This window comes from Myotis daubentonii, chromosome 8 (genome assembly GCF_963259705.1).
Source record: "Myotis daubentonii chromosome 8, mMyoDau2.1, whole genome shotgun sequence".
Lineage (NCBI taxonomy): Eukaryota > Metazoa > Chordata > Mammalia > Chiroptera > Vespertilionidae > Myotis > Myotis daubentonii.
Window position 1 is genome coordinate 2,920,302 of NC_081847.1, and position 10,453 is coordinate 2,930,754.

The 10,453-nt window shown below is 63.8% G+C and overlaps 1 protein-coding gene across 2 annotated transcripts; it reads left to right on the forward strand.

The window, feature by feature from the left end:
* The first annotated feature begins 3,230 nt into the window (after window positions 1-3,230).
* On the forward strand, window positions 3,231-10,453 carry SRMS (src-related kinase lacking C-terminal regulatory tyrosine and N-terminal myristylation sites). Of its 2 annotated transcripts, none has more exons than XM_059705043.1 (8): window positions 3,231-3,799; window positions 6,921-7,042; window positions 7,550-7,716; window positions 8,326-8,467; window positions 8,555-8,716; window positions 9,189-9,370; window positions 9,466-9,622; window positions 9,766-10,453. In XM_059705043.1, the coding sequence occupies exons 1-8, from the start codon at window positions 3,438-3,440 to the stop codon at window positions 9,957-9,959; spliced, it is 1,488 nt and encodes a 495-aa protein (XP_059561026.1). In that variant the 5' UTR covers window positions 3,231-3,437; the 3' UTR covers window positions 9,960-10,453. The 2 variants fall into 2 exon arrangements, with proteins under 2 accessions (XP_059561026.1, XP_059561027.1); XM_059705044.1 differs by having other exon boundaries at window positions 8,558-8,716.

Here is a 10,453-nt window from a genome sequence, read left to right on the forward strand (position 1 = left end):
CTTCTGGTGGGACCTGCAGCCTGCGGGTGGTTTTGAGGGGGGCTCCTGCTGCATCCCTGGCTGAGCGCCGCTCAGGGAACCCCTCATTGGAGCTGCCCAGAGTCGGGGCCATGGGCACTGGCAGGTGGGCAGTACTGGTCTCCCTGGTGAAGGTGCTGCCCACTTCCTCTCCCACGCTGGAGCCCCATCCAGGTCTGGACAAATGGGGTCGCCACAGCTCCCGGCGCCCTCAGAGGTATTCTCAGCCTCTGGAGCCCCACCTTCAGGGGCCAGCTGGGCTCAGGGCCTCTGGGACCCCTCAGCCAGCTGGGCTGTCCCCCTTGGAGTGGTAGGTCTGACTCCCCAAGACACCCTTTGCCCCCCTTGGGGAAGCTGAAGAGGCAGGGACACCCCAAGCCATGCTTGTCTGCTCCTCCTGGGAGGTCAGTGGTGGGGCCCCCTTCCAAGATAGAATGTCTGCCTGAGTGCCCTCCCAGTCTGTTCTGTGCCAGAGCCTGCCCACTGCACCCCTCCCCGCTGGAGGAGTCCCCCTGGCTAGCTGCCCATCAGCCCTTCTCAGGCCCAGGCCTGGGGGGCACCAGAGGTGGAGCCCGAGGAGGGTGTGTTGGGGCCTGGCCTGCCCTCCTTGTCCGCCCTGGGCCCTGACTCACTATGGGAGCTGCTGTTATTCCTGGATCCGAGGGGCTGAGTGGTTTGGAAAGGGGGTGCCGGAGAAAGAGGGACGCACAGCAGCCCCGCCCCTGGCCCCTTTGGCTCCGCCCCTTCTGTTCTGTGTCTTGTTCCTAAGCTAATTTTTTACAAGTAAATGTTGAATTTGAGATCATTGTAAATCACACCCAGTTGTAAGATGTAACAGAGACACCATGAACCCGCTGCCCATTTCCTGCAGAAGCTGTGTCAGACCCAGCAGGGTGGTCCCACAGGGACCCGGCCTGCCCCGCGGCCCTGGCGGCCTCTCTGTGGAGCCCTGCAGGCTGGGTGCAGCCTGGCTGGTCCTTCCTCTGTGAGTGCTGCTCCAAGGCATCTGTGCTCTCTCTCGCCCGACTCTGCGGTCACCGGGCCGTGCTGCCCTTGGCAGAGCGACCCTGGGCCCTGAGGTGGGGAGCCTGGTGGTCTCGAGGTCACAGCCCTGGGGAGGGGAGTGCACCTGAGCGCGGACACCCCCATCGTGTGTCCTCCACACACATGAACCCATCGGGTGGTGGCTCCTCAGCCTGCATGCCGGAGGCCCCTGCTCCCCACGTCACTGGGAGCTCAGTGTTCTTACAGATGGGAAATCAAGGCACAGGGAGGTCAGCACCTTGCCCACGGCTAGTGAGTCTGAGCAGGATTTGAACCCGTCATCTGACCACATCCAGAGTTGTGGAGGCCTCCGCGCTCTCATGCCCACCACCCCACCCCACCCAGCACGGCCGCTCCTTAGGGCGACGGTGGAGCCAGAGGGCCAGCCTGGTGAGGGCCTGTGGCGGGCTACGGCGGCCAGCGGTACTCCTGGCAGAGCCTGGGCCAACGAGGAGGAGCCTCTTGCCCTCGTCACTGGGGAGACTGAGAAGGGCCAGCGCTCTTCACGAGCTGGGCGGGGTGCCCACTTCCCAGCACAGGTTCCTGCTAGAAAAATGTCTGCTCTGACCTCGAGGAGGATGGACAGGATCTGTTTTCCTTGCCGGTAGGAGGAAGACCTCAGCCCATCATGGGGGTCTCTGGGCTTTTGGGGGGCTAACAGGAGGCCTGGGACCAGGCATGGGAGCTAGTCCGGAGGACCAAGGCGGGCCCTCCCTGCCTGCCTTGCGCCCGGAGGAATGTGCTGTCCCAGAGGCCCTGCAGCTCTGGGGGCGGCGAGTCTTTAGGAGGATGTGTCCGGGATCTGAGTGCTTGACCCGAGCATGGTCAGCACGAGTGGGGACCTGGCCTGAGGAGGCCCTGTGGCTGCAGGTCAGAGGCCTGGCTTCCGAGGAGGGGGAGCCATGTATCTGGACTGAGGGAAATGCACCCACAAATCCCAGGCTTGCACTTGGGAGCAGGTGGTGGCAGGACTGCAGGCTCTTCCAGGCTCCTCCCTCTCAAGTATGTGTGTGTAAATATTTCTTCTCGCCATGACCGGTTTGGCTCAGTGGATAGAGCATCGGCCTGTGGACTGAAGGGTCCCAGGTTCGATTCCGGTCAAGGGCATGTACCTTGGTTGCGGGCACATCCCAAGTAGGGAGTGTGCAGGAGGCAGCTGATCAATGTTTCTCATCAATGTTTCTAACTCTCTATCCCTCTCCCTTCCTCTCTGTGAAAAATCAATAAAATATATATGTTTAAAAATATCTTCTTCTCACACCCCCAACAGGATGAGTCTCAGGTGCCCGGAGCTGCCCCCTGGGCCCTTGCCCCTTCAGAGCACTGTGTGGCTGCCACACCAGTTTGTAACTGTAGAGCTGCTGCCAGGTGCGTGGCGGGGCCTCCAGGTGCAATGCAGGGAGAAGGGTCGGCTGCCTCTCGGGGGCCATTTGGACAATCGTCACACCTGTTTATTGGGACCATTCACCACAGAAAGCAAACTTTTGGCCAGTTTTGCTCAATGGGAAGAGTGTCGGCCTGCAGACTGAAGGGCCCCAGGTTTGATTCCGGTCAAGGCATGTACCTGGGTTGCGGGCTCAGTCCCCAGTGTGGGGCGGGCAGGAGGCAGCCAATTCATGATTCTCTCTCATCAGTGATGTTTCTATCTCTCCTTCTCCCTTCCTCTCTGAAATCAATAAAAATATATTTTAAAAAAGAGAGAGCAAACTTTTGGGTGTACATAGAGTTCAGGGAGAGGAAGGAGGGTTTGCAGCCATCAGAAGAGAGATGTGGCCTCAATAATGACCCTGGGTGGAGGGAGACACACGTGGAGAGAGAGCAGGCCACCTGGCTGGAACCCCACCCACCACAGGCCCTGCCCACAGCCCCAGACCCCAGAATCTGACGGCTGGGGCTTGCTTTCCCCACCCAACTCAGAAGCACAGGCCGAGTTTGTTCATCGTGCAGGAGGGCCGGCCATGCACCAGACTCATCCCCACCCCTTCCGTGCCGCCGCGGGGTTCATATCCTTCGGGGAGCAGCTTCACTCCGTCCTGCCTGGGCCTGGGGGAGGGACAGAAGGGAGGAGGGGCGGGGCGGCCCCACCTGAGGCCACGCCCAGGACCGCCCCGGCCCCGCCCCCAGGCTGGTCTGAACACCAGCCCAGAGGCAGGCAGGGGGCTGTGCAAGCCTGCTCCTGCTTGTGGGTGTGGGGGCGCGCTGCAGTGACCTGCTACACCACACCTCGCACCAGCGGGACGAACGCAGCAAGGCTCCGAGGCTCCAGGCTCCGACACTCGCCTTCCCACCAGCTCTTCCAGTTTCTCCTTTTCCGGACGTCCCCTTCCCTGCAGGGCCTGGGCGGCGTGGGGACCAGGTTCAGAACACCCTGGAACATGGAGCCCTTCCTCAGGAAGCGGCTGGCCTTCCTGTCCTCCTTCTGGAACAAGATCTGGCCAGCAGGTGCCCAGGGCCACAGCGTCCCCTGCTTCCCCGAGCCGGGTGCCGACCCGGAGCTGGAGCCCCCTGCCGCTGTGCTTGGCAGCCCCCCAGCGCCTGGGCAGTTCTTCAGGGCGCTGTGCGACTTCACGGCACGGTATGCGGATGAGCTGAGTGTCAGCCGTGGGGACAGGCTCTACGCCCTCAAGGAGGAGGGCGACTACATCTTTGCCCGTCGGCTCTCGGGCCAGCCCAGTGTGGGGCTTGTGCCCCTCGCCTTCGTGGCCAAGGCCACTGCTGAGATGCTCGCAGACCAACCGTGAGTACCGCCTGCTCTGGGAGTCAGGAAGCAGCGGCTGAGGCTGGGGGCCATCTGGGAGTCTGGGATCGTTGTGGGGTCACGCATGCGCTCAGCAGTGGGCTCCTCCAGGCCCTGCTGCACAGCAGTGAGCACAGAGCCTGGGACACAGACAGCAGTGACGGCCTGGCAGGTGGGGCTGGGCGGCGTGCGTGCTGCTCCTGGCCGGCCACATTGGGACTCTGTCCGGCTGGCTAGCTGCCCTCTTGCTCTCACACAGGGACTCAGTCCTGGAGGCAGCATCTAGGAGGCTCTCGTTCTACAGGCTGGCTAAGTAGTCACTGCTTGGGGGCAGGGTCTGGGGTGAGATGACATAGCCTCTGCTTCCTAGAGCTCCCAGTGAGGACCTGAGTGTGCAGAGGCCATCGGTGTCCTCTTGTGCTCTGAGGGTGTGGTAAGGTGGTGACGGGGGGTGGGGGTGGTATATATCAGAGGTGCATTCCCCTGCCCCTCACTCCTGCACATTCACCAGCCCTTCCACCTGCATTGGGCCAGCTATGGGGCAGACATGACCTGGCCTTTGGGATTGCTCCAAGAAAGGCCTGTTCGGGCAGTGGACCCAGGTAGGGGAGCCCAACCATTCCCCCCAGAGCCTGAGCCCCAACGCAGGGGCAGTCCCCAGGCAGGAATATCTGCTTGTTGGCATGGCAGCCTGTCACCATGGAAGGAAGAAGAAGGGGAGAGGGCTCTCCAAGCAGGTTCCTCGGGGAGGTCACCTCTCAGCTCAAGCTCCAGGTCCAAGGACAGGTGGTCTCCTGGGGCAGCTGTGTGCCAGCTCTGAACAGGGCCTTGCCATCTGGCAGTGGGCACAGTCCATAGGCCTCAAGCATTCCACCCAAACCCAGGATGTGAGCCTGACCCATCTTCCTGCTGAATGCAGTGGTGGCCGTGGCAATCTCAGGTGTCCGACGGTCGGGGCATTGGCTCGCGGACACTCGGGCAGAGTCTCTCCTCTCAGCCAGCATGCATGGAGGTGGCATGCTGGGTGAGAGCAGGCTGCCTGCTTTGCTGAGCAGACCTCACCTCGATGTGGGTCCCGCACCCACTGGGCCAGGCCTGAGCCCTGGACATGTCCTTGCCGACCAGCCTAGGGTCTCAGCCTCAGTCAGGCCGCTGCCAGCTCCTGGGAGAAGGTACCTCCTGGCCCCCACCCCACGCCTGGGACCAAGCAGGCACTCCGATGGGGAGTTACCCACAGTCACTCCAGGTGTGGAGGACAAAGCCAGAGCTGCTCCGGAAAAGGCTGGCAGGGCTGTGGGGAGGGGAGGGGTTGCCAAGAGGAAGAGCTAATGACTATTTGCCTGGGCTGGAGATGAAAGGGCTGACCACACTCCCAGGGTCATTAGCCCCAGACACCTGTCCCTGGGCCAGACCGGCTGGGTGGGCTGGGCCCCTCAACCCCCACAGTGAGGCCTCATTGCTTCCAAGCTGCTGAGGGCTCCCCTACAATCTTATTTCGCCCATGGCCCCACGCCCCAGGGAGGGACCCGGAGGACATCCCTGCAGTCCAGGTCTCAGCTCCCTCCCCAGGCCTGGGGCTGCAGGGAGGCCAGGCTGGGAGCCTCTGGTTCTCCTTGTCCCCCAGGGCCCTGCTGTCCTGGGGAGGCCTGCTGAGAGCCTTCACACCTGAGATGTTCTCCCCGCCAGCAGGCCAGCAGGCCCAGAGGCAGGGCCTGTGTGGACGGAGCCTGGCCGCCTCAGAGCTCCCCAGTCAATGTGTCCCTGAGCTCGCGGCCCCACCAGGTATTGTCTCTGGTGACCCATGTAAGGTCCACGGGTCCCCCACCCTTCCCCACCCGCCCTGTCTGCTGATTCTATCTCCCAGTGTTTCCCAGACCTCTGCCTCTCCACCCACTCGCACCCACTTCTTCTGCCTCCAATTTTCCCTCCAGCCCAGGCCAGCCCCACGGCCCTGGCCACATTGGTTCCCAGCCCCTCTCCATAGCTCCCCAGGTGTGTGCAGGTTTGTCTCTGCCCCCTCCTGCCAGGCCCTGCCCTTGCCCCTGCCTCTAGCTGTACCCACCTGCACATCTATGTTCACCTGGTCCCCTTTCTGGGGGGCACCCCCCCTTGGGCTGACTCGCTCTGAGTCATACTTTGGGCCCCCAGGTGGTCTGAGAGCCAGTACCTCTGCTGTCCCTCAGGGTGGATGAGGGGCTGTGCTCACTGGGCTGTCCCTGGACATAAGTGGTCCCCTTGGGGGCAGGCCTCCTGCCGCTGGGTTTCCAGGGACCCTAGGTATGGGGAGGCTCCCAGGAGGGAAGCTAACTCAGGTGTGAGGTTCCCCAACCTGGGCCTTGGGGAATAGACACCGGTGATGGGGTGGGCCAGCAGCCTCACCTGGCCTGATTCTTGGTAGAGTGCTGGCCCAGATGGAGGGTCAGATGAGGAAGCCCCAAGCAGGCCCGCCCCACCCCACTCTCAGGTGTGGGGGTTTCTGGTATCTGGGCCAGGGGCTCGGGCTGGTCTGTGCTGGGCAGGGCTCCTCAGAGGTGGACGCTCAATGCTTTGAGCCTCCCAGGTCTCCCAGCCTCCCCTGACCAGCTGCCCAGCCAGGCTCAGGCCACCTCCTTGAGGGCCTTCCCAGCTGCTCCAGCATTGAGGCTGCTTCTCCCACCCACCTATGACCTCCTGAGGCATGTTGGCCATGCCCAGCCAGGTGGCACCCCTGGTTCTCCAGGCCACACCTGCAGCCCCGCCCACACACCTGAGCTTCATCAGGGTGCCCTGGTTCCCAGTGGACCCCTTCCCTCTCAGGGCTCAGTTGTCTTGAGTTTGACAGGTTTGGTCTATGGCCAGGCTGTTAGCCTGTGGCCAGGGCTGTGGTCACTTTATGAGCAGGACTAACGGGAATCCGTGGCTAAGGTGAGTGGACAGTCTACATGGCATGGGTCACTGCGGGTGGCTGTCAGCTCCATGCCAGCCCAAGCGGTTCGCCTGTCCAGTCCCTGATGACTCGGGAGGCTGAGCACTGGGGGCCGGGGCTGGGGGCACAGAGTGGGCACCTGGGGCCTCTGGCCAGTGTGGGGCTGGGCGCCTGGGGCTGGGCCTGCCTGGTGACCGATGCACCCACCCTTTGCAGCTGGTACTTCAGTGGCATCAGCCGCACCCAGGCTCAGCAGCTGCTCCTGTCCCCAGCCAACGTGCCCGGCGCCTTCCTCATCCGGCCCAGTGAGAGCAGCCAGGGTGACTATTCGCTGTCAGGTACAAGGGCCCCTCATGCCTCTGTCCCCCTGAGGCACCCTGGGCAGCCGTGCCAAGGTAGAACACTCTTTTTTATTGTTGAAAGTATTACATCTGTCTCCTTTTTCCACGATTGACCTCCCACTGCCACTCCCGCCCCCCAGGACAAGCCCTCACTGCCCCAGTGTCCGTGTCCATTGGTTATGCTCATATGCATGCATACGTCCTTTGGTTGCTCTCTTATGAGAACACTCTTGACCTCAGAGTCCTCACTTGGGCCCAGCCCCACCTAGGGCCTGACAGCGCCTACTGCGGGTCACTTCATGTTTGTCCACGGCCTCCTCAGGAGCTCACCCGCCTTCATTCCCTGCACCGCTCTGCACCCTGTCTGTTCCTCTGCCTGTAGCTACCCACATTGCCCCTCCTCCACGAGGCTCCGGCCGCCTTGGCTCCCCAGAGGGTGGTGGCAGTCTCCTGGTGGTAGTGGTGGAGGGTCTGGACACAGCCTCCATCTCTGCACCTTCCCAGTCCGGGCCCAGGCCAAAGTCCGCCACTACCGCATCTCCACGGCGGCTGACGGCAGCTTCTACCTGCAGAAGGGCCATCTCTTCCCCAGCCTGGGGGAGCTGCTCACCTATTACAAAGCCAACTGGAAGCTGATCCAGAACCCGCTGCTGCAGCCCTGCGTGTCCCAGGTGGGCCTGACCCTGCCCTGCTCCTGCCCGGCATGGCTGGGCCTCACATATTGCCAGAGGGCCAGCGGGGGATCTGATGAGGCCAGGAGCCCACACTTGGCGAACCTCCACACTCTGGTGGGGGCTCTGCTCAGGAGTGGGGTCTGCTCTCCTCCGAGAGCCCTGGCCGGGAGTATGCCGGGCTCTGCAGGCAGCAGTGAGGAGGACAGGGGGCTGGGGGCGCATGGGGAGGCTCCCGCAGCAGCTCCAGGCCCAGGGCAGGAGCTGTGGGAGGAGATGCTGATCCTGAGGACCGGCCCCAGGAGCCGCCCCTGAGCTGGGGCTGCAGTTCTCCACCACGGTCCCAGCGCGGGCGGCCGTTTGCCGAGGGGCCGGGCAGCGACCTGGTTCCTCTGGCTCCTCAATGATAGCCTGAGGGGCAGTGATGAGTGTGGACAGTGGTCCTTCTTCAGCAAATGGGGCCCAGCCTCAGGGAGGTCAGCACCTGGCACCCCTTGCTCCACCCAGAGCCAGCATTGAGCACGTGCTGGGGGGAGGCCTGGTCCCTGGAGAAGCTGCCGCTCTGACAGGGCCACACACAGAGGCCCTGAATGCCCCTCACCCCCACAGAAGCCCCCGGAGCAGGATGAGTGGGAGCGGCCGCGCTCCGAGTTCACCCTTCGGAGGAAGCTGGGCAAAGGCTACTTCGGGGAGGTGTGGGAAGGCCTGTGGCTCGGCTCCGTGCCTGTGGCCATCAAGGTCATCAAATCAGGTGGGTGAGGCCCTGCCACCCCTGACCCCTGGAGCCCGGGGCAGCCACGGGTGATGTGGACGGGCCCTGGAGTCGCACCCTCTCCAGCAGCCAACATGAGACTTGCGGACCTCGCCCAAGAGATCCAGACCCTGAAAAGCCTGCAGCACGCGCGGCTCCTCCAGCTGCACGCCGTGTGCTCCACTGGCGAGCCCGCGTACATCGTCACCGAGCTCATGCGCAAGGGCAGCCTGCAGGCCTTCCTGGGCAGTGAGTGCACCCCTACTGGCCGCCTGTCTGTGGGCAGCACGACCTTCGGGCCAGGACAGTGACCCCTGCTGCCTTCTGGCACAGGCCTTTGAAAGGCTCCAGGCCTTGTTGGTGGCTGGATTTTCCAAGACCCAGAGGGCTGTGGGGGGCTGGGGCCAACAGTGAGCTCAGGGCCCTTGGCCTGAGCCAGCCTGGGCCTAGTGGAGAGAAAGTCAGGGCATTGGGTTCCAGGCTGGGCAGAGTGAGGTGGGGAGTGGTCCATCTTTGCCACCAGCCCCTGAACAAGGTCAGGATGGACCCCGTCCAGCGCCCCTCCCCACTTTGGTCCTTCTCTGTCTCTGTTGGGGACCCGGGCTGGTTGCCAAGGAACAGCTTGCCCCGCATAGTCACTGCAGCCGCACAGGCCCGCCCCTCTCAGATGAGGAAACTGAGGCACAGAGGGCAGTGGCCTGAGTGTCGGCTGCCCCTGCAGGCCCCGAAGGCCGTGCCCTGAACCCTCCAGTCCTGCTGGGCTTTGCCTGCCAGGTGGCCGAGGGCATGCGCTACCTGGAGGAGCGGCACATCGTGCATCGAGACCTGGCCGCCAGGAATGTGCTCGTGGACGACGACCTGGCCTGCAAAGTGGCCGACTTCGGCCTGGCCCGGCTGCTCAAGGTCAGTGCGGGTGGGGCTGCTGGCCCCGCAGGCGGTGGAGCCAGGGGAGCGGAGGGCGCCACCTCACCCACCTCACCACGGCGTCCCCTCACCAGGATGACATCTACTCCCCAAGCAGCGGCTCCAAGATCCCCGTCAAGTGGACAGCGCCCGAGGCCGCCCACTACCGCGTGTACTCCCCGAAGTCGGACGTCTGGTCCTTCGGGGTGCTGCTCTATGAAGTGTTCTCTTACGGCCAGTGTCCCTACGAAGGTGGGCCTCCAGGCAGCCGAAGGAGGGCGCACCCTGCCCTGCGGGTTGCTCCCCTCAGCAGGGGCACATGGCCACGAGGCTGCCCATGGAACAGGGTCTGGTGAAGGCTGGGGGCGGGATCCACGGTGACTCCTCCTCCCCAGGAATGAGCAACCACGAGACGCTGCAGCAGATCGAGAGAGGGTACCGGCTTCCGCGCCCGGCCGCCTGCCCCGCCGAGGCCTACGTGCTCATGCTGGCGTGCTGGAAAGGCAGCCCGGAGGAGCGGCCGGCCTTCGCCATGCTGCAGGCGGCGCTGGGCACCGTCCACAGGCGCCTCCACCCCACCCTCACATGACCTGGGCGCTGCCGGGGCCCGCCCGGGCTGCTCCCTGGCCTCTCTTCAGGACAATGTTTGCCTCAGCTCATACAGGGTGCCGGACCGACAGCCCTCAGAGCCCCTGGCCGTGGGCCTCAGTGCTGACACACACAGGTGTGCACACACAGGCCAACATACAAAAACATGCACTTGGAGAGCAGAGGGGCTGGCGTCCTCTGCGCGGCGTGGCCACGTCCCTGGCATGGGCGGGACCCCGAGAGAAGGCCTGTCGAGCTGGGTTTACTCCCCCTCAGGGTGACTGGGGGAGAAGCTCTGAGCCAGCTGAGGTCCCTCCCGCCTGGGACCCACTCCCAGGGTCAAGAGCAGCAGGTGGGGCTTCCCAATTTTCCCCAGAGTTCCGCCAGGGCCTTGTTGAAGGGACTGGTGGGGGGCTCCCGGGCCGGCCCCAGGCTCTGGGCACGTGGGATGCAGCACCGCCTGCACACTCACGCCTCTGCCTGTGTGCAGCCCCT

Excerpts from the sequence above, each read along its gene's own strand:
- SRMS (XM_059705043.1), top strand. The coding sequence starts at position 3,438 with ATGGAGCCCTTCCTCAGGAAGCGGCTGGCCTTCCTGTCCTCCTTCTGG. Across the intron at positions 8,717-9,188 it reads CCTGCAGGCCTTCCTGGGCA|GCCCCGAAGGCCGTGCCCTG; the intron begins GTGAGTGCACCC and ends CTGCCCCTGCAG. Across the intron at positions 9,623-9,765 it reads CGGCCAGTGTCCCTACGAAG|GAATGAGCAACCACGAGACG; the intron begins GTGGGCCTCCAG and ends CCTCCTCCCCAG.